This window comes from Clytia hemisphaerica, unplaced genomic scaffold, assembly GCF_902728285.1.
Source record: "Clytia hemisphaerica strain Z4C2 unplaced genomic scaffold, Clytia hemisphaerica genome assembly, whole genome shotgun sequence".
NCBI classification, from domain to species: Eukaryota; Metazoa; Cnidaria; class Hydrozoa; order Leptothecata; family Clytiidae; genus Clytia; species Clytia hemisphaerica.
Genome location: NW_027103336.1, coordinates 482,326 through 505,227, shown reverse-complemented (window position 1 = coordinate 505,227; position 22,902 = coordinate 482,326). Strand labels below are relative to the sequence as shown.

The window sequence follows — 22,902 nt, the reverse complement described above, 5'->3', positions numbered from 1 at the left end:
TTTGCTTCAAGCTTTTTTATGCGAACCAGGGGGAGGTCAAGCTACTATTATGTTCTTATTAATGTCCTTGAGGTTCTGGGCTCAGAGGCTCCATGCAAGATTCCTTTCGATATAACTTCATTAACTGATAGTTTCAAATAAGATCGCTCTTTTCTTTTTTAAGTATGAAATTTAAGGTCTTAGGTATTTGGAGGCTTTAAATTCAATGATCTTATGTCTGAAGGGAGCAGAAAGGGATGCATCAAAGTTGGTTCTAAAATTACTAACCAATATGTTATTATAGGTTTTACAAATCTAACATCTATTTTCATTATTTATTTTCAGCTCAAATAATGAAAAATATAAAAAAATATGATCTTCCACTCACAATGATGGATGTGATTTATTACCTCGACAACAATGGTCGTACGTTAATCACCAAAAGAATTACGATGCATTGTGGTTAATATCATGGAATATCTTTCTCTGATGAAAGGTACGTTCTTTTTTGAAAAAAAACAGTAAATTTTTTATGAGGCTTGGCTGTTTTTATTTTTTAGGTATTTAGAGCCTCAAAGTGTTCTTATCTGAAGTAAATTGGCTCTTTTTTGTAAGAACAATGATTAGCAAAACTCCTAAGGATGTTTGAATTTGGAGGAACGCGAGAGTCGAATTTTAAGCTTTTTTTGAGTCTGGATGAGCTTATTTTTAGACAATTTTGAATCTAAGATAATTTTATTTCGGGTTACAAACATTAACCCTCAAGTCGAACAATGAGCTCTAATTTAAAAATAAGAATTAAAAGAATTACTGCAATTATGAACGTTTGATTTGAATCCAGATAATTTTGAGCAAATACAGCTAATCTCACCAATTCTCGGGCTGATCATGTTCTTACAATGTTCTTATTATTTTCAAAAATTTTAGAATAAATGTTCTCAAAATTTATTTTTCTTCAAAAAAAGAATAAATGTTCTTATAAACCGTGTTCTCGTAATAAAACATGTATAGGAACAATCATAGATTCAGCCTCCTTCTTTATGGCTCAAATAAGCCTGGCATTGCCTACACACTCTTTATTGAATCTAAGAATGCCATTTCCAGACCATTTTTATCTGTAAATTGCCAATTATCTTCAAGTAATGCTCAAAATTTTTTAGGAAATTTTTTTGCTGAAATTGGATTCTAACCTTGGAAAATGTTAAGAATATTTTAAGATTTCCACAAAAAGCTAAGATATCCATGAAAAAACACCATTCTTATAAAAAAGCGTGTAATCTCTGGTAATCTCCGAGCAGATCTTGGAGTTCTGCTCAGGTTTCATTAGACTAGCAAGCGTCTGTCACAGGAACGCGGGAACAGTGCTTATAATAATGAGTTCTTATTAAAAGATAGAACGAAATACAACGACGTGGTTTACTAGTCTAAGGTTTCATTAAATTTCTGCAGAACGCGGTGCATACTGATGGAATAGATGAAAAGATTAAAATCGATCGTATTGGACCAAACGATGGATTATAGAAAGGAATTCCTGCTTCACAACAAGATGTGTTTCCTTGGTTATTTAACACATATATTTGAACACTTTTTAGTTCTCTCTAACTCGTAACTGCCCTTCTATTTTGGAAGAATTATTTTTAAATTGGATGTGCAATAACCAGTGAATCAATCTGCGCAACATTAATTCCAAAAAATCTTTAGTTTTGGATTTCAATTTCAAGTTCAGCTTTACAGTAGCCTATGAAAGTTTGAAATTTGCAAATTCTTACTTTATAAGAATATTTATGATGAAATTGCCCAAAAAATAAGAATATGGTAAGAATGCCACCATCATGGAGTTTGGCATCTGAACCTAACAATGCCTTTTTTAGATCATTTTACCATTAAATTGCGAGTTTTAAGCTAAAAATGTCCTTAATGTGTTCTTATTTTTTGTTCGTATTTTTTGCTATTTTCTAAGAAACTGGATGTTGTAGAGCCTCAAAATGTTCTTAACTTTAAGTTGTTAATATTATATCATCACGATTGGAGTGTTCATGGGCAAATTTTTATGATGTTTTTTTGTCAATGTATTTAAAAAGCTGTGCATGTAAAATCACCAATTTAACCAATACACACATTGTTGCAATGTTTGAAAATAATTATTTGATAAATGGTCGATGTGATGTTAAATTTTATTCTTCTATTTTCTTTTTATAGGTTTCAATTATATTTGCAACATGTGAGAATTGAAACTTGGGTGTGATATAACAAATATTTTTGGAGAATCGGTTGAGCGGCTAAAATATCAATGATCGAATAAGGTAGAGATTTTATTATTGTTGTGTTATTTTAACGTTTGCTTAAATTTTCGTAGAACATTTCAAGCCTTCGGATTTTGCTAGATTTTAGCCTAAAAATGCTCTTTATTTCACTATTTCGTGAGTATTTTTGAGCAATTTCCTAAGAAATGGCGTGTTTTAGAGTCTATTAAGCCTTTTATGTTCTTAACTTGTTCTTAATATTTTGGCCATCGAAACCTTATGTTCTTACATAGTTTGTTCTTTATGATAAAAAATGCGTATAGTTACAACAAGAATTTATTATAGACACTGGATAACCAACGAGCTATATTTTCATTGATTTCTCATGTTCTAGCCTTGTCCGCAGTAATGACATTATTGTTCACTCTCCTTCCTTCATTAAACGATTTTTCGTAACATTTTAATAATTTTTTTCATCTAAACACAGTCATTTCAATTCCCAAATGAAAATTGAGTTTTCCTTGGAGAGGCGAACGCATCAAAATAATTGCTAATTACGTGTCGTTATGACGTTTCAGTTGCAAGAAAGATACGAAAACATGCTATGTATGAAAAATTGAATGTTGACACCAGAAAGTTTCAAAATTTAACCTCAATAAAACCACCGATCCACCACGAGCCTTCAAAATATTTTTATACCACGGTGAAGCCAAGACACCTAAGTCTGATATATGTCGATCTTAGCTCTTCTCAGCAAGATGTTAGAAAGATATTGCCAACTTAAAATTATGTGTCATTTTAGGCCCTTTGTTTGATTTTTCTTGTCTGTATGATGTTTTTGTCACAACACATTTAATACATGTATCCGTTAAGTATTTTAGCATTTATTTCCAAATTTGTGGCGAGTAAATGTACAAAAAGATAAAGATAGAGGACTTTTTAGAAATGAGATTATTAATCATTTTTCAAAATCAGAGAACTTCGAGCCGCCATGACAATTGTCCTTTGCGGACAAAGCTAGATCCTCTATTGTTTTCTTAAACAAAAGAAAGACAATGCTTCGCTCTCCGCCGTTTTATACGTTGTTTATCCAGTGTCTATAGTAAATTCATGGTTACAAGTTACACTTTAAAGGTTTTGTTTTTAACTAAGAGTGATATCGTTTGCTTACTCATCAATTTTAATTCTCAAGCTTTTTCACATTGGATTAACAAAGATGAGGAAAAGAGGAGGAAAAGAAAAACATTTTTTGCTTATATCAGCATAATATAACAATAGGGAGACACTGTCCAGATATGAAATATTTGTCTGATATGAAACGGGAACACTTATTTATAAACAAAACCTCTAATGATTATAGAAAAAGTCTAAAATTTTAAGTTTTTTGACGAAAATTAACGAAAAGTAGGAACTTCAAAAATTAAAATTGACGTCGAAAATCAAATGTTTAGAGCCCGTGCACACGGCCTCAAAATATTGGAAAAAGTCGTAAAGCTGCAATTCCGATTATGTATCCATGCAATTTCTTCTGTCATTAATTACGTCACTTTTAGAACAGCTGGTTAGAGAAGAGAGAAAAAGTTACATAATTTCGTCGCGGTGCAATAGCATTTTCAGGTTCTTTTACCAAAAAAAAGGTGGTGATATTTTTAGCATATTCTTAAACTTTTGGCCAATCTTAACATGAATTATTCTCAGAGTACATTCTTATATAGAAAGAAGCGTGTAATCTTCGGGGACAAGCTGGAGTTTTTACAAGCTCTTATTTGATTTGGTTGGTCGTTGAGATGTAATAAAAGAATCTTATTACTTTTTCTAAAGAACGCGTCATCTCTATCACTTTAAATGACCAATTAGTGAAGTATCTTGTAAAAACTCCAAGGCATCTCAATCTTCGAACTGATTCGAGAATCCTCTTACATGTTGTAGGCCAGTCTGGAAATGGTGCACATTACGCCGAATATATTCTGAGTGAGGCAGTAATTACTTGGCGTATTGTCGTAGGAGTAGATAAGGAGTAAGGAGCACCACCATTCTAACGCCGGATTTCATTACACCAGGTTTAAGCGCATCCACTTCGCTCTCCGCCTCTCTCTGGACCGTCATTTAACGACGTAGAGTGTAAATAGAATATAAAGCTTATTTTGAGCAATTTTAGGAAGATCATCCCTGGACCCGTTCGGGGGGCTTACACCGCCCCCTGCATTTTCTTGCTTTTCCGTTTTTTGGCGACGTTTTTGGCGTAGACGTCAGTTGAAACAAATAACAATTCGGTGTGGGCTTTGCATCGTTTCCACGCTGGGTTGTAGGGCTTTGAAGATACTTGTTTGGTTTGTTTTGGTTACAGCGTGAAGAAGCTGTGCGCTGAAAAATAACCAAAATAACCAATTGAGTTTAAAGCCCGAAGGGCTAGAGTAGAATCTCTAACCTTTCCCAGGCAAGAATAAGTGAAGCCACTTATTTCCCTTCCAGAACACGCCTAGAACGCGTCGCAATCATGACGACAGATTGTATCTAGTGGTTCTTTTGTTTTTGAGGACTGCATTTTTTTTTTTAATTTAGGGATAGATTTTACTTTTAATCCAGCGTTTGCGTTTGCGTACTAGTTACTTGCAGGTTAAAATAGTAGTACAAATCTTTCGTCGGTTTAGTTGCCATATCAGCTATTTTGTAATAGAGGCCGAAAATGTTTTGATGCAAGAGGATATCAAGATCGTGATTTAGAATCTGTTGCGTAGCCACAACGAGAAGAAATGGTACAATTTATTCATAGTCATTATAAAAATACTGGCCTGGAAGGCTTTTGTCTCTTTTTATTGTTAAAAGATGGAGCTTACGTACCGAAATCGATTTATTTTGCAAACTTTTTCATCATGTGATTAGAAAATAGACCAATCCCAAGAGGAGATTTTGGTAACGTGATCAAAAAGTATGCAAATCTCAACTTGTCTTTTGTTTGTAACAAAAGAAAAATGAACAAAACGCTAAAACAATACATTGCTAGACCGGGGTTTTTTATAATGACTATGATTTATTTTTGATAAATCCAAGGCAATGACGTTGTAATCAACACAATGAATGTAAAAGAAGGGAGGTCTCAGCCATGAAACTATTCCGGTAAAAAGTATTTTAAGTAGAGTCATGTAACAAACAGGTGAATTAAGAACAGGAATAGTGGTATTTTTAATCTTAATTGATTTACACAGGAAATGCTACATTGCTCTTAAGATGTTTAATCACAGTATTCAATATCTCTTATTCGATCTTCAAGGGACAAGGAATTTTCTTCGAATTATAGAGAGCATTTTGTAACAGCGAATTGTAACACTTTCATGTTAAGAGGACCAATCTTTTAGTTCGAATTACAGAAAGATTCGAATAATAGAGGTTCGAGCTAGAGAGAGTTGACTGTTGCTTCAAGATCATATTCAAGGCTGAAACATAGACTCTCTTTGTAACCTTTTAAGAAGGTTGGGGATGGAAAAATTCGTATATTTGGAGCATATGATTCTATAAATAAGAACTTATCGAGTCTAAAATTGACGAGATACAATAAAGAGTTCCAGTCTTTATCACTAAGCCTTTGACAATTTACTGAAGACACGAGGTCAGCGCCGCAAATTTTTTTCCGTCAGTGGACACAGACCTGATTTAGCGGCCGTAGACCTGAATTAACGGTCAAAGACCTGAATTAATGGTCAAAGACCTGATTTAACGGCCGGAGACCTGATTTAGCAAGTCAGGCCAATTACGTGATAGATAAGTTAAGATCAGTTAAACTAGCTTGAACCACTCGGTAAGGCATCAGTTGCGATGGTCCAGTGGTTAGTGCAGTGGTATCGAAGACGAAAGAGGGGCAGTTCGAGACTAGTCACTGTCATTAATTTTCATTATTTTTAGTTTAAAATCGTGTAACTTAATTTGTTTTCAATACTATTTTCCATTGAAACATCATATAAAAAACTTGATTGAATTTATAAAAAAGATTTATAACAAATTTCCACAATTCATTTTTTCCAAGTCTTCGGTCGTTAAAAAAAGCTATTCGACCGCTGCATCAAGTCTTTGGTTTTTAATTTAGGTCTTCGGCCGCTAAATCAGGTCTGCGTCCGCTGACGGAAAAAGAAATCTGCGTCAGCGCCTATTCCCATAAGACATGTCAAAGCAAGCAAAGAAAAATAATTGTCAACACATGCGAGAACAATGATGACGAAAGGAAACTGTTTATTGCCATGCGTCGTCATTCAAGACTGCACTTCACCAATATCATCAAAATATTCTAAATTAGGGTGCACTGTGATTCATGTTTTGAAAAAGCTTTCATAATCTCTTCTTCTGAAAAAGCAAATTGAATAAAATAGCAAGAAGGAATCGACATTCGCGAAACACGGGAAAGAGAACAAAAGAAAAAACCTTCCAAAAGCAACAACAATCCGCAAAGGAATACCTTAACGACTTTTTAACGGCCATGTTTACGGGGTACACGGAGCCCTTATAAAAAGGCTTTGCGTACGAGATTGTTGAAGTTTTAAAACGAATCAAACAAGAGAGAGGGTCACCTCCTCTTTAGTACTTAACTTTGAATCATGATACATCTGAGATGTGCTATTTTTACGGGATGAGCTGGAGTTTTTATAAGATACTTCACTAATTGGTCATTTGAAGTGATATAGATGACGCGTTCTTTAGAAAAAGTAAGAAAATTGTTTTATTACTGGTTAACGACCAACCAAATCAAATAAGAGCTTGTAAAAACTCCAGCTTGTCCCATTTTTACACTGCTGGCAACTTTTATCTCTTCTGTTAAAACAGGTATAAAAATTATTTTTTCTTGCTCCTGCTTTTTGAGAAACTGTAGACAAAGGTGGGGCATTCGGCAAGGCGTGAAAGTTTCAACTCATACTTACATTATATTCCTTTACACACTAGGTAATTAAACATTCCCCGTGAAAGCAGTCGACTAGTCCACTAAGTTGTTTTCTAGACATTTTCTAAAGCTTAGATTTTCAAACAGATACCAGAATCGAAAACAAGATGGCGGACTAGTCAGCTAACCCTAGACACACTTCCTTTAACGGGAATGTCAATCCAGTCTAGTAGTTTGAGGTCAGTGGTTCATCTCCAGCCAGATAAGCGAGGACTTGAAAAAATGGTTGTCTCTTCACGCGTGGAAGTATGTCTAGTCCTAAAGTCCACTAGTCCGTCAATTGTTTTCTAGTTTACCTTAATTTCTCAAACAGGTTTCAGTGATACCAGAATCGAAAACTAAGATGGTGGACTAGTCAGCTAACCCTAGACACACTTCCTTTAACGGGAAGGCCGATCCAGTCTAGTAGTTAGAGGTCAGTGGTTCATCTCCAGCCAGATAAGCGTCGGTAGGCCAACAAATTCCATCCCCCAACCATTGGAGCTATTGTTTAGATATTTTCACCATGAGAACTGACATATCCTTTCTACGTGCACGGTTTTGTTGTAAAAACATCCACATTTTTGAAGGCTTAGGTTGTTCCCAACTTTTTGAGTTTTAAGACTACAATGTTCTTAACAGGTTCTCATTTTCCCCAATTTTGTGAGTATTTTTGTCCATTTTCCTAAGAAATCGGTTGTTTTAGAGTCCCCAGAGCCTCAAAATGTTCTTAACTTGTTCTTAACATGTTGGCCATCGAAGCCTTATGGTTTTATACACAATCCCAGATAAAAGGTTGTAGACATTTCAAAAATACATGAATAATTTCAAAATAAGCTCTGAAAACCCATTTTCACCAGTGCCAATGTTGTTGGTCAGCCCCAGCTGAGCATTCATTTTTATTGGATTTGGAGAGTTGCGTTTAATCAATTATAAACAACTTTTCAGAGCTCTCTGGTGCTCCCACCACCCACCACCTGTGGGGATGAAGTTCACCCATTTTCTTTGGAAGTCAAGAGCTAAAGCCATCTGAAACATTGAGTTTTAAGCCCAAAGGGCTAAAGGCGAGACTCCTGGATGGGAAATGAAACCACTTATTTACCATCCAGAATGCTCGCGCGTAGATTTTACACAAACGCCGGATTAAAACTAAAATCTATCGCTAGATCTCAAAAATTGTAGTCCTCCAAAACAAAGGAACCGCTAGATACAATCCGTCGTCATGATTACGGCGCGTTCTTTGGGGGTTTTGGATGGGAAATAAGTAGCTTTAATTTCTCTTGCATGAGAAGGGTTTGAATCTCAATGATCTGAAATATGTCATTTTTGTCGCCATTTTTAACGAAAGTTCTGTGACAGGTGAGTGCTTTAAAAATTTCAAGCGAGGTACTACGGTTAACAAGGTTGCTTTCAGCCTTAATTCTTTTTATCAGAAAAATCTTTTTTTATATTAAATACAATTTGAAATTAATTGTCATAATTAAGTACATGGTATTTTCCGATTTTGAAGGTCCGGAACCTACCTACACTGAGATGCTTAATAAATGGTCCCGCTTGTTAATTTTTCGATTTCTCTCAGGACCCTATAAGGACCCCTGCAATTAAAGTGACGATTTAGAATGATTCATTTCAAAATTCCGAGTTAAAAGAGTTATAACTCGGTATTACGTTTTTGGGTTTCATTATTACATTTCTCAACAAAAATTAACATTTCAGCTAATTTCAAAGTGCTAGGAAGCCAAATAAACAAACTAGTCTTTAGAAAGCATCTTAAATACAATCCTTTGTTCAGAACAACTCGGAACAACTCGGTTTAACTCTTAATTTCAATCATTTTGCGTCATAATCAGTATCACTACTCTTTTCAAGAGAATGAAAGACCATTTTGCAATGCATTCATACTATGCAACCACTTAAGATAATTTATTTCGAATTTAAAAGTTGAAAGAATTATAACTCGGCATAACTCTTTAATGAGCTTCATGATGACGCCGATTTTAGTTACTGAGAAGTGAAATAAACAACACAGTCAATCAAAAAATATAAAAACGTATCTGTTTAGGTACAACTCGGAACAACTCAGACTAACTCTTCATTGTAAATTCGGCTTATTTGTGACTTTTTCAGTATAATAGTCAAATACTGTGATCAATAGATCATATAAAAATTAAGTAAAGTGCTTTTTAAAAAGCTTTTTAAGTATCCTTGACAAAGGTCAATCACAAAGAAGACGAATCCGGAAAAAATATTGAAGAAAAATGTTCGATTATTTTCTGTAATTACAAAAGTGCGCAAGGGTGTAATTACAAAACTCCGCAGCTCGAAATTACAAAACTGCGCAGAAATAACAAAAGAGCGCAAAGAAATTACAAAACTGCGCAAAAATTACAAAACTGCACATAACACCATTCTAATAAAAAGAAAAAGCGTGTACTCAACACATGTTACTTCATTTGTCGTTGCATCAATTAAATTGCTAGAATGATGAAAATGTCATCCAACTACATGCGGAAATGATAAGTGGTGGATAATTAAATCTTCCGTAAATCTTTTGTATGAGGTATTCAGCCTTGATGAGAAATGAATGGTTAATTATGTAAGATATTCTATACAAATAAACATTTTGATTGAACAAATTTTTTTCTCGTATTTGTTGGGTTGTATTGGTTGGTTGGAATCTAATGGCGTGTATGTTCAATTCAAAACTTATTTATTCGCTTGCATATCATTAAAAATTTACATATTTAAGTTTGTATAAATTAGGGGAGGGGATGCAGGCCAGGAGTCCATCCAATAGACGTTTCCGTCTAATCATATGGAATGGCTACCTGGACGCAGATTTTTTTTCTGTGGGGTTGATATAACTATTAGAGTAACAATATTTCAAAATTCCAAATAACAAAGTAAAAAAAAAAAAAAAAGCGTGTGTGTGATGCTAGGTTCAAGGCTTTCACTCGATTTATTTCTAATGAAATTGCACATAGTGCGGAAAGGGGTCTGATCCCCCTTCTTAAATGATCCCCTCTCTTCTTGGCATCTCCCAACCTTTAAAAATGATCCCCTCCCTTCTTGGCACCCCCCAACCTTTAAAAATGCCTATCCCCAAGGATTTTAGACAAAAATAGCTAACAAATATATGTGAAATATCTTTACAGAGAGAAAGCGAAATAGTAAACTTCTTTCTTCTTTTTGACTCAGACTACTCTAACAGAAAACTTCCTTTCATGAAGACCAAATTTCATAACAGTGATTGAAAATAATCTACAATATATATGTAAGCCCCCCTTCTTAAACTATCCCCCTTCCTTGCTATCTCCCCCCTTTTTCATGAAAATTTCTGACCCCCACCCTTCTTCATTTTTTTCAGAAGGTGTCACCCCCTCCCCTTAAGAAAGGGGGGGTCCGAACTATGTTGGACTTTTGCCAATGTTGCACTTTCTGTTTATCAACATTAGTAAGAGGTTTTGGCGAAAATTTGATTTGGCTAATGGCTGATAAAACATTTAAACAAGAACACTTCTTCAAAGTTCTACGTGCTCTAGAACATGCATTTTTACTTCTTACGTAAAACAGCGAAAGTCATTTGATTGAAAAGTGGATAATCGAAATGCATACAAAATACCTTTTTTGAATGGTAACAAAAACATTTCATGCCAATTTGAAATTTTGGATTTAAAAAAAAAAATGGTCAGAAATTTTTCATATTCTTCAAAGAGTGATGCGCGCTGGAAAGGTTAAGAACATTTATAGGCTTCAAACCGAAAACTTAAGAACATCGGAAGGCTTCAAAAGGATGTTAATGTTCTTATATAAAACGTCTATACAAAATTGGAACATTGATCTGCTTTCCTCATGTGAGAAGGCTCCAATCAAAATTGAATGATGGCTGAAGCCCCGGGGGGGGTACTAGGGCAAGATGGGTTACGGGGATGCTCCGCTGGTCAGGGTACCTTTTTTGACCTCCACGAGTCCCAGGTAGGGTCGCAAAAACACCAAAATAGAAAAATCAGTCCCCCGTAGGGTGCCTATTTTTGGAAAATTTGGGGAAAAAGTAGAAAATTTGAGAAAATTTTGGAATTTCAGTCCCATTCAGGGTCACTTTTTTCGCAAATTTCGAGTCCCACGTAGGGTCCATTTTTCGAACGTCAGCGGAGAACGTCCCGTCGGTCGACAAGGGTAGTACCCCCCCCCCCCGGGCTGAAGCAGATTAGCTCAATAAATGATTATTTGGCTCTCAAATTCTTTCGTATTACCAAAAGCATTATTAAATTTTCTCAACCAAGAAATATTTCAATGTCGATAATCCATAGGCGTAGCGAGATACCCTGCAAAATTTATGGATGAGAGCGGTTTTTACGACACTGTAATTATTGTCTTTGTTTTATCAAAAGATAATGAATATGTCATAAAAGTCTTAGTTTAGGTATAAACTTTTTCCTTTTTTATGATTTTTGTTGGCGAAAAGGTTTAGAACATCCCAGACTTTGCAAAAATTGCAAGAAAGTGAATTGGCGAATCAGAAACTTCTCTATTGTTTATTAACCGTATTAATTATTCGTAAAATGTCCCTTTAAAAATGGCGCCTTTTGCATAAACAAAGATGGCAGTTCGACAAAAAACCGCGATAAAAAAGCTCAATTTCAAGCGTTTTAGAGCTGTTTTCTTCCTAAAAATATAGCCCTACAGCAATGTTTTTAATCTGAAAGTTTATATCGCTACTTTGGCCGCAATCTTTACTGGAATATGCTAAGAATACCACCATAATTTTATACCTACTACTACTTAGAATATTTTATGATGATTTTTCCCAACAAGTTAAAAATATCCATGATGGAATGGAAAAAAGCATCATTAAAAAAAAGAAGCGTGTAGCATCTCGAAAGCATTTCTATGAGATTAGATCCTCAATGCATTGTATATTTTTCTTTTGAAAAACTCTGCGGTTATATTGAGCATCACGATCAATAAAAGAATTCTAAAGTTTAGAAAAATACAAATTAAAATTTCAGAAATTTGTTACACAGCTTGTATTCAATAATTTTTTTCTATAATATTTCTGTCAACAGTTTACGTGAAGTGACAAAACAGACGACGAAAATTACTTTGCGTCATGTTACCTTGCTCAAGCAAACGTCAAATTCTTACGTACGTTTTAACGTGGACCATTTACGCGTCTGCGTACTTGCTACGAAAGCCTCTTGGTGTGGTAAGTGTTTTATTATTTTATTTTACTTTTTACTTTTTTTCAAATTTAGATCAATGAAAAAGCTAGTCACCTAGGGACACAATTCGGAAGCTACTTGAGGAGGCCCCCCAGCGGACCTTCAATTCACGCAATCACGCAATGTTTTTTCGCAATTCACGCAATTTTTGTTCACGCAAAGCTTTCTAATTCACGCATTCACGCAATTTCTCTTTAATTTTCACGCATTCACGCAAGTGAAAAAGCCCATTCACGCATTCACGCAAACCGCTGGCGGCCCCTTGAGGCCTCTTCTTTTAATAACCATCTGTTTGAAGGTAGTAAACGCTTTCTCCCTGGATTGTTCCACATACCCTTAATCATTCTCTTTAATTACTGAGCACTAAGCAGAAAGGTACCCAGTTCCATTTTGGCTTGGAATTGAAAGAAATCTTTTCGAAAAAGTAGGAGCAGAAGCAAGGGCCGAGAAAATTGGTTCGAGTTAAGCAGACATTTGAGCTATAGAGGGTCGAGTTAAAGAGGATAATGTATTAAGTCAGCTTGGATAAAATGAAGAGTTGAATGTTATTTAATTTGGATGGACAACCTTCTGTAGTTGATTGATGCGAATTCCTTACGGGTTAAAAAGTTTCTTGAGCCTAATTGGACGGGGTGAAATATCATTGTAATTTCCAAGTTTAATAGTAAAGACTTTCAGGGTACTACCTTGACCTGAGTTTTTTTTGCCGGTTTTCCAGTTAGGGGTTCTATTTGACACATGACACTAACTAATTGATTGTAAGGTTTTTTGATATTCTACGGAGCACTACAAATGGTTGGCAAACGATATCATACTCCAGGATGCAAGTGAAATTTTTCAATCCGCGGACGTAGACGGGGGTTCGGTTATTATCAGTTAGGGTTAGGGTTGGAGCTCGAGAGTCACAATATAAGGCTGAAGGCCTTCATAGGGGCATTCGTACCCTGTGACTTAACTTTGGATTCCTTAGGGATCCTTGTAGGGGCACCGGTAGGATTGGGAGCTTTCTTAATTAAGGTCTGTAAATTACACGCTATAAGTATTTGTGAATGACAGCTTTCTGTCGTGTTTCGTTGGCGCAAGCTGTTAGGCATTGGGTATGTAGACCAAGGTTGCTTGCATTTGGTGGTTCGAGCCGGTGTCGGTGACCTGTTTCACCGGTACGGGCAAATTTCAGAAAAATACTTAGAAAATAGTTAAAAACACTTGAGAAAGATAAAAAATCAGGATAGAAGATAGGAAAGTAGAAAATAGGGGGGAAATAAGAGACGATGCATCCTGGAGTATGATATCGTTTGCCAACCACTACAAATACTGCACCTATGAGAGAATACACTTGTTTGAGATTATCTGATTGTAGATCTTTACGTCGGTATTAGTCATACCCATTCTTTTGTATTCTATAGTTTAGCTTTCAGATAAAATGGAGTCATAATTATTTTATAATCATTTTTTACAGATAAAGACAGACCTTATCTCCATTTACAATTTATCACCACAAGTTTTGGGTTGGTTGGATTCGTGCTACCTTCTTCCCTATGCATTCTTCTCTGTAAGTAACTATTAATTTGATTTCTTCATTCGACATTTGACATTTGCATAATATTAATAGTAGGGGGTAAACCCATGCGGATTGTGTCCTACATGTTACGGTTTGGCCCTTACTATAAATACTCTCGGGTACCTAAAAAGCATCCCCTAGTTTATTTCTCGAAAAGTTTCCACCCAGGACATTCTTATTCCAACCCCCTTCCTCCCGCTTATCAATTTTTGGGAAAATATTTTTGAAAGTACCCTCTTTCACCCTAATTCTGCTGTATTAGCCTTCTTTTCAAAGATTTTCCACCTAGGATATTTTTATTCCAACCCCCGGTTTATCATGTTTTGAGAATCTTTCCACCCACCCCGCTTATTCCAAACCCCCGGCTATTAGATACCCCAGAGTAGTTGCTGACCATTATCTAATTTTCAATACCAAGCCTGTTTATAATTGAAACTAAAACACAGGCTGACATCATCATCCTTAAAAAATGGCTAAGTTTCTATTAGCTCCTTCTAAAAGCGAATCTTGCCTGGCTGGCTGGCTGGCTGGCTTGCTGGCTTGCTCAGAATCATCCCGTTTTAATCAAAATCTTTTGTTATTCCCAGCACTAGCTACAAAACTTTCAGAACTCCCCTGCCCGTAGGTGTTCTCGGACTAAAAGGTTAAGAAGCTCATTGTTTTTGATTTTCTTTCTTCGTACTTTTTAGATAATTTATGGTAACCTTGGTGACAAATATGGGAATCGAAAAATCTTGACGTGTTGTTTAATATGTATGGGTCTATCGATGGTAATGTTAATTTTCTCGAAAATGCTTAAACCCAGTCCGTTAGCTTGCTTTTCTTATATTCTGATAGCGCTCATTAAAGGTACTACACCCATCAGTAATATCAAAAGTGGTGCATGGATGTGGCTCTGGGTACTCTTGTCTCCCGAATAGACGTCCCCCCCCGCTTATTGTTAAGAGAAAAAAATCCATCCTCCCGCTCTTATTAAGACCCCTGATCCCCCCCTGCTAATTAAATTTGAATATTTCAATATTTTATTACAGAGTAGATAGACCTTAAACTTGTTAAAATTTTCCTTTTTGTTAGTATTGGTTCTTATTCTACGTGTTTATTTGTTAAATATCCTTTTTAGTTGTTAAAATTGATATCAGTTTAAAAAGATTTTGTCTTCAAATTACCCCCCCCCCCTCTAATCCCTCTAATTCCATTTCCCCCGCTTATTAGAATTTAGAAAATTTTCCTAACCCCCTGCTTATTCGGACCCCCAGTCTATTCGGGAGACAAGAGTACGAGATTGCAGAAATACAGCTTTTTTTAACACTAACATATTCTTCATGTGACTAAGCACTGATCGTGTTTTCTTAATATATTTTTGTTTTTTAATTTGAACCCTTTTTCGTCAGTCTTTGGTGATTTTGCTATCTATTTCACTAAAGTAATCAACTTTCACTCTTTAGTGATGAAAAGCTCAGCCGGTACGCTTCAATTTAGCAAATAGGTGGAAAAATCGGATACTTAGAATAGCTATTTTGCTCAATTACTTTAAAGAGCTTGCTTTCTTATCAACTTAAATTGGATTTGTTTATTTATTCGTAGATCAGTTTTGGGTACTGGTCTTCGCCCATGGCTTTTGGTATCCTATTGTTCATCAATGGTAGTGCGCAGGTACTGAATTATTTTGAATCTAAGTCGGTGTTTTTTGTACCTGAATGACTTTTCAGAGATCTTTTTCGCGTTATCTTCTTTAGTGTTAGGAATTTTGGACCTTATTTTCATAAATGACGTATTTTTCCACGAGGATTCCAATGATATAGGTTTCGGAGTAATTTGGGATGAAATATTCCAGAAAATCAAGATTTTCTGATTTTAACTATAGCAATTTTTTAAAACGGTTTTATCATCTAAACCCTATGGACACCTAAATTGTTGATACCATAATTTTCCAAATTTAAATTTAAGGAGTAGAAAAGAATGAAAAATTCCACAATTTTCGATTTTGGGTGACATAAAAAGTGGAATATTTCATCCTATGTCACTCTTTCGGTGAATATATTGCTATTTTCTGAAAGAGATGCTCTTTACTATTACACTCATGTAATTTTTATCCTCAAAATAATATCCATTAGTTTTTAAAACATTCTTTTGGACAACCCGTATTTTATCATCATCCTTTTCTACTCCTTCATCATTGTGCTTACATTTTCTAATAATTTATACGGTACACACCTTTTTTGAGAGTATAATTTCAAGACAGAATCTTTCATAGATAAGGAGTAATTAACTGTGAAATTTTTCATCCATCCGCACATAAGAAAGCTCTTATCCTATAGATTACTTCCTAATTTCGTCCTTAGATTGTAGCTGTTCAACTCGTCCAATTAAAGCCGGACTAAAGAAATCGGAATATTTCAACCCTATCTCTTTTTCTCAAAATAAATTGAAATACTCGTGTAAAAGTTTTCATTAAGAAAGGTTGTCAGGAGATGCCCCAAAAAGACAATTTGGTATATTCTAAAAAAACACCGACCTAAATATTCCACGCACGTATTAAATGACAGCGTATTTTAGTTACACCAGAATTACATTTTGATATTACCAGTCACGCACTGATCCACTATAGCCAAAAAAAACGTTTTGATTCACAATAGAAGAGATAATTGGCCCTTTTTCAAACTAGTCTTATCGGTATTATTTACGCGGAATGAGAGCCAATAGGGTCAATTTAAAGAGCAAAATTGTTACCATGTTTTACTCAGCTCAGTTGTTCAATACGTTTATATAAAGAATAAAGCAAGCCCAGCTCTGTCACACAGCGTTGTTTCAACGTTCATTAATGTTAACAACGTCCATATAACGTTAAATGAACGTTGAAACAACGTTGTGTGTCAGCAGGAAGGGTTAAAAATACGCTGAGAACGAAGTTTAAAAAAGGGTTTAAAATTTAAAAATAAAAAAATTTAAAAACTTATCACTAGTATTTCCTTTCTTCACTAGGCAAACTTATGGTCAAATTGTGTCAAAAGTTTATCTGATTGGTACGAACCAGAGAAAAGGGCCACCATATTTGGCATTTGGGGAACATGTATTTTTGCCGGTGGAATTATGGGTACCACCTTAGCGGTAAGAAACATATGGATATTAGATGATTTAAGTATTTCTTACTAGCCATACCACTGTACCGATATATGATCCTCCGGTCTGGATTACAAATCTCAATTGAACCCTTTTCCATATTATATAACTACGTACTTGAAACCCTTCTTTTATTTAAACGATTAGACAATGCTCTGAAAATTGTGAAAAGGTGGGCTGGAAGAATTTTTTTCAGAGAATTCTTTTATATTTCTACTAATTTTTGCAGCCTAGAACCGGAATGCCCGCAATCTAAATCAAGCAATTTTTTAAAGTTAATACTTTAAAATGACTCGAATTTTTTTCTCATAAGACAAAATGCTATTGTATAGCTCAATTTTGGTAGTGGGAAAGCGACTCTTAAGTTGGGAGCTACATCAAATTTTGAAAAGAGGAGATAATTTGGACTAGGAAGGGAGGGGGTAGCGATTCCCTTCAGAACTGTGGATAAACATTTTACCGGGGATTCTATAGGGAATTTAACTAATTCTAACTGAAAGAGACTAGCAAAATCAAGTTATTTGCATTTTGAGTCTATTATTTATTTTCGTACAGGTACAACTACAAAAAGCATTCCCTGGAGAGATCAAAATGGTTTTTGTTGTTCCATCTATTTGGGTGGTGAGTATTGTTCTTCTCACACTTCTCAACTACTCTTCGTATGGAACCATCTCTCCATCTCAAAACAATATATCTTATTCCACTTTCAAATTGATTCTCTTTTTTGCTTTGGCTAACCAAATTTTCCTAGTTGAATTTACTCGTAAAGGTGAAATAGTGCAGTCTGACAGTGAGTCACGCTTGTCAAACAAAGCTTATGAAACAATGGACAATATTAACTTACTTATTATATGCGACCGCAGTCGAGTACACCTTCACAACATCCTGACACCTCTTCCTATCATTCATCATTATTGGCAGATCTTCTAGCCGGACATTTGTTTCTCTGACAAAGCTTATGAAACAATGTAAAATATTAAGATCAGCCAAATATTTTAGTAATTTATTCTTGTGATATGTCTTTTTTCTGGACAGATTATACTTGCAGTGGTCGTCTATATCTTCTTACGTTCACCAACGGAAGTACGCGTCCCTGTTGTGCAAACTGATAAAGGTTCGTTTGATTTCCCCTTGTCCATGAATTTGTAAGAATTCGGTCGGCTATCCAATGATGCGTGTCTAGATAGAAGAGAAAATACCATGACTGGGAAGTCAAAAAACAGTCTAGTGAACCATCGGATCCGTAGCATCTACCGTGACCTTTTATGAAGATTTAAAGTTACATCCGATAGGGTTGTCTGATTTTCACCACTTTGCAGGATGTAGGTTTCAGAAAAAATTTGCATCTGTCGTATACGGAATTTCTTTCTTCAGGGTACAAACAAATTCAGTCTAAATCTCATCGAAATGGGTTGATTTTTTGAAACTCCATTACCATAGGGATGTCTTCGTTAGCCCTAATCTCCAAGCAGGTTCTGATTACTCTGCATTTGCACGTATTTACTCACACACCAAAGACCATGGCTCCGTAAGAGAAACTGCCCATGTGGGCGCACCGCTTTGATCTTTTTTATCTAGGTTTGGAATGAATACTAAATGAGCTTTTGAGCGTTGTGATTGGCTAAAACGAAACAATTACATTGTAATCAAGCGCCGATTAAAAATAGAAACATTAGAACTAAGTCGCTTTCGCTTTCGTTTTCAAGCAAAAAGCAGCGCGGTTTTGATTGTTTTGGATGAATAACCAGGTCGTTTCTTTAAAGCAGAGCGTGAGGTGCGCAGAATGGATGATCTGTTATGAGATAAGGTCGGCCCATGGTTTGTGGTGCTGACGTGGCAACCGTTTCTCTTAATCGATAATTTTTGTATTGCACTTTCAGAATCACTCTTACCTGTGGCAGAGCAGACGCTACCTACTCAAAGAAATCTCAATATTCTTGAAACATGGAGGTTAAGAATGGTTCCAGAGCTATGTTGGACCATGTTTGGCATGAAATTGGTGCGATATTGTTTGTATATGTGGCTACCTATGTACCTTAACCAGAATGTAAGTAACCTGTGCAACGTCACAATAACGTCCATTTAACGTCCCTAACATCCATCTCACGTCAGATGAACGTTGTAACAACGTTGTTTCCAAGCTGGGAAATGGATTTTTCTCAAATTTTGCTTGTACTACAAAAATCTGATTCGCAAACAACTTTTCTTCTTACAAGAAACTGTTCCGTTGGAGGATGAATAGCAGACTTGCAATACAATCACTTTGGGCTTTTTATTGAAATTGTTAGTTCCGAAAAGTGTGGAATACTATTTCTTCAATACATTATTTGAATTTTCAAAGACTGATCGATCTGCTAAGGGATTTCATTAGAACAATCTTTTATAAGAACAATTTTATAAGAACAGCGAGGTTCAAAACTGCCAAAAAATCAAAACAGTTTAAAAGAAATGATAGACCTCTTCAAATATATTTGTTCTTATAAAAGAGCGTATCCAGCAGAATCTTGGCTAGTTCAGATTTTTAATCGCTAATAATATAGTTCCTTTTATAAAAACTTCAAAAACTTTTCCAGTTTTAAGATTAAAAAATGGTCTTAAAATGTTTTCAATTTCACCATGTTGTGATAATTTTCATGTAATTTCCTATAAGAAATAAGATGTTTTAGATTCCGCAAAGCCTTAAAATGTTCTAATATAATTAGTTCTTATATAAAAGACGGTTATATCTTGTTTATTATGACGATTATGTTTCAGCTGAATTATTCAAAAGCAGAAGCAGGAATGTTCAGTACATTGTATGAGATTGGTGGTGTAGTGGGATCTGCATCCATTGGTCTCTTCATTGATAAGTGAGTTTCCTATTTTTTCCATTTTACTTTGTTTTTAGCACAAGTTTTATGAACCCTGGCAGCTCGTCTCAATCCTTACCAGTCAAAATTATTTAATCAGAGTTTATAAATGGCTAAGTTAGGGTTTCGAATAAAGGTTGTTGGGTATAACAAAGAATCACGGGAAACTCTTAACACTTAATCTTAAAAAGATTACTCTTGTCTCCCGAATAGACGGGGGGTCCGAATAAGCAGTGGGGTAGGAAAATTTTCTAAATTCTAATAAGCGGGGGGCTGTGATGGAATAAGAGGGGGGGGGGGTAATTTGAAGACATCATTTTTTTTAACTGATATCAATTTCAACAACAAAAAAACTTTAACAAATGAACACGTAAAATAAAAACCAATACTGACAAAGGACAATTTTAACAAGTTTAAGATCTATCTACACTGTAATAAAATATTGAATTATTCGAATTTAATTAGCGGAGGGGGGTGTCTTAATGAGAGCGGGGGTTGACTTACACAGTTTCTTAAACAAAAGAAAGAACAGCTTTTTTGAGAAATTCTTTTGTTGATTCTTAAGGCTTGGGGGAAGTTTTTTTGCGTTGGTGCAATGCAACATGCTCCATCCCACCAACACAAGAAAAAAAGTGTGTGTCTCATGGTTTCTTTTTTTGTTTCATGGGACAAAAGATATGCCCTCCGATGTATCGGAATGGGTCCTACCCACGGTGGAGTAGGAATCACAGCGCAAGCAGACATTGCAACCCTGCAGATGCGAGCTGCCGAGCCATGGTGTATACTACGACACTCGAACTACACGGGAGAACGGATGTCCTCGCAAGTGTAGAACCTCCTGAGTGTCACGGCACACCACAATGTCTGAAATATCTACCCATACTCTTGTATCAGAGAGTTATGGTACCCAATTCCCCTCACATGGCATGGGTTGACCCGGGCGAAGGAACATTCACTTGCCAAGTGAATCGTAGCGCCACAGTGGGTATCGAACTCGAGCCTCCTGGACAGAAGTCACCAAATATCCAAAAGACACGCTGATTTTGTCCCAGGGACAAAAGTGAGAGAAAGCCTTTATCAAGAGATGCACAAACTCGAAAAACAATGTTGTTTTAGTTAAAAGTCATCTGTAAGAAATAATTTGGATCCCCCCCGCTCCTTCGCCCTCCTTTGCTGCTCCACCCTCTCAAATATTGTTACTGTAATACCGTATTATAAATCATCATTACATATTCCTTTTTTTAACTAGGGTCATGCGAGGAAATACATATATGGGTGTATTCGTATTACTGACTCTCTCCACATCCGCCCTTTGTTTGTTTCAACTTACAAGTCAGTGTGGAATGGTTATGAATGCTATATTTTTATTTCTGGCGGGAGCCGGAAGTTCCGGTCCGGATGCAGTCATTTCTGGATCACTGGCAGTAGAAATTGGTACACGGGAAAATGCGCAATCAGCAGTTTCAGGATTAATAAATGGTAAGTAGTAACTTTTTCTTTACCCCAGTAAAGTGATTTTGGCTAAGATAGAACAATCACATCAAAATTAAGCGTCGATCAAAAAACATTGCTTTCGTTTTCAAGCAAAAGGCCATATACATTCATGGTGCAATATATTCTACGAAGACAAGCAAGTTTTTGCCAGTAGTGGCAAATTTAACCTAGAGAAAAACCGTTCAAAAATTGCGCGTCTGTGAGAAGGGGGTGTAGATATGAATAGTAGTTAATAATTGCCTTAAATTTTATATAATTTTGTTGTGTGTTTTATTTGATTTTTCTCCATTTCTATTTTTCCCTTTAGGATTTGGAAGTCTTGGTGCTATACTTGAAGGCCCTTTCATTGCAATGGTCTTAACATATTTTGGATGGAGTGGGACTTTTTATGTCATGGTTCTGTTGACTTTCTTAAGCGCAATCTCCATTGCAAGACCGGCATTCCAAAAATGATAGCATTTTGACTGATTTGGTTTAAAAAAAGAATATATTTATTTATTTATTTACTTTATTTGTTTTAAAGGTACGTTAGAAATTATGTAGAAGCATTATCCAATATAGAGCTAGAAAATGATAAATTAAAAAAATTGCAAAGATTGTTTTAAACGTTCAGGAGGTTTGAACCCTTTTAACACCCCCTGGAACAATAAGGCTAGAAACACCAAAAAATGAGAATACCTTATCGGGGAAAACTTCGTCGGGGAAAAGTGACGAAATTTCGGCCAAGTGACGAATATTTTTCCCCGACGAGAATTTTCCCCGACGAAAATTTTCCCCGACGAAGTTTTCCCCGATAAGGTACTTAATTTTAGAACAAAATCTGAACCTGGAACAGCTAAATTTTGATTTAAGCAAATTCAGGGTGTGTAGTACAAAGGATAATATTCCTAAATCATCACAATTTCGCACGTACGTGTTTTTTTTTCATAAGCATAACGCTTTTAAGCATATGAAGGCTCAGATTTACAAATTTCCTTAGCATAACATAAGCCTATACTATATATAAGCCTGTAATATTTTGCAAGTCGTCAATTTTTTCTGTTCCAAAAGTTTTGGAAGTGGTCAAATAAAAACAGACATTCCACGACTAGCCACATTCCACTGCTTCCAAAATTGGAACTCTTTTTGAATGGAATGATTACTAAATTTCCGATATTTCACAAAAGATTAGCTTAGGTGAATTATAAGCATCATATTCCTTTTTGACCCCCTCCCCCCCCCCCCAAAAAAAAAAATTCTCACTGGGTCAAAGGGGTACTGCATTGCATAACGTTCCAAGAATAATGTTTTTAATTTTGAATGGAAATGACGTAGGTTACGTATCTTGGTTTCTGTGAGATTAAATGCTGTGAATTTCTCTTAAAATACTCACGTCAAGAAATGATCACATAGATACTAGAGATAAGTTTATTGCATAGAGTTAAAGCCCAAAGGACTAGAGAAGAATCTTAAACCTCTTTCCAAAAGAGGAAAGTAGTAAAGCCTTGTAATTCGCACCGCGCGTAATTTGGAATGACAGATTGAACCT

At 35.6% G+C, this 22,902-nt stretch overlaps 1 protein-coding gene across 3 annotated transcripts; it reads left to right on the top strand.

Moving 5' to 3' along the window:
* Window positions 1-339: 339 nt before the first annotated feature.
* Window positions 340-22,168, top strand: LOC136817905 (uncharacterized). Of its 3 annotated transcripts, none has more exons than XM_067074250.1 (12): window positions 340-475; window positions 12,195-12,334; window positions 13,810-13,902; window positions 14,601-14,681; window positions 15,496-15,564; window positions 16,894-17,019; window positions 17,587-17,652; window positions 18,067-18,145; window positions 18,912-19,078; window positions 19,786-19,880; window positions 21,130-21,359; window positions 21,682-22,168. In XM_067074250.1, exons 2-12 carry the CDS (start codon window positions 12,239-12,241, stop codon window positions 21,825-21,827), a joined length of 1,248 nt encoding a protein of 415 aa, XP_066930351.1. In that variant the 5' UTR covers window positions 340-475; window positions 12,195-12,238; the 3' UTR covers window positions 21,828-22,168. The 3 variants fall into 3 exon arrangements, with proteins under 3 accessions (XP_066930351.1, XP_066930343.1, XP_066930359.1); XM_067074242.1 differs by lacking the exon at window positions 340-475 and adding an exon at window positions 2,179-2,282; XM_067074258.1 differs by lacking the exon at window positions 340-475 and adding an exon at window positions 6,393-7,034.
* Window positions 22,169-22,902: the final 734 nt, after the last annotated feature.

Excerpts from the sequence above, each read along its gene's own strand:
- LOC136817905 (XM_067074250.1), top strand. The coding sequence starts at position 12,239 with ATGTTACCTTGCTCAAGCAAACGTCAAATTCTTACGTACGTTTTAACG. Across the intron at positions 17,653-18,066 it reads TTGTTCCATCTATTTGGGTG|ATTATACTTGCAGTGGTCGT; the intron begins GTGAGTATTGTT and ends TTTTCTGGACAG. Across the intron at positions 21,360-21,681 it reads AGTTTCAGGATTAATAAATG|GATTTGGAAGTCTTGGTGCT; the intron begins GTAAGTAGTAAC and ends TTTTCCCTTTAG.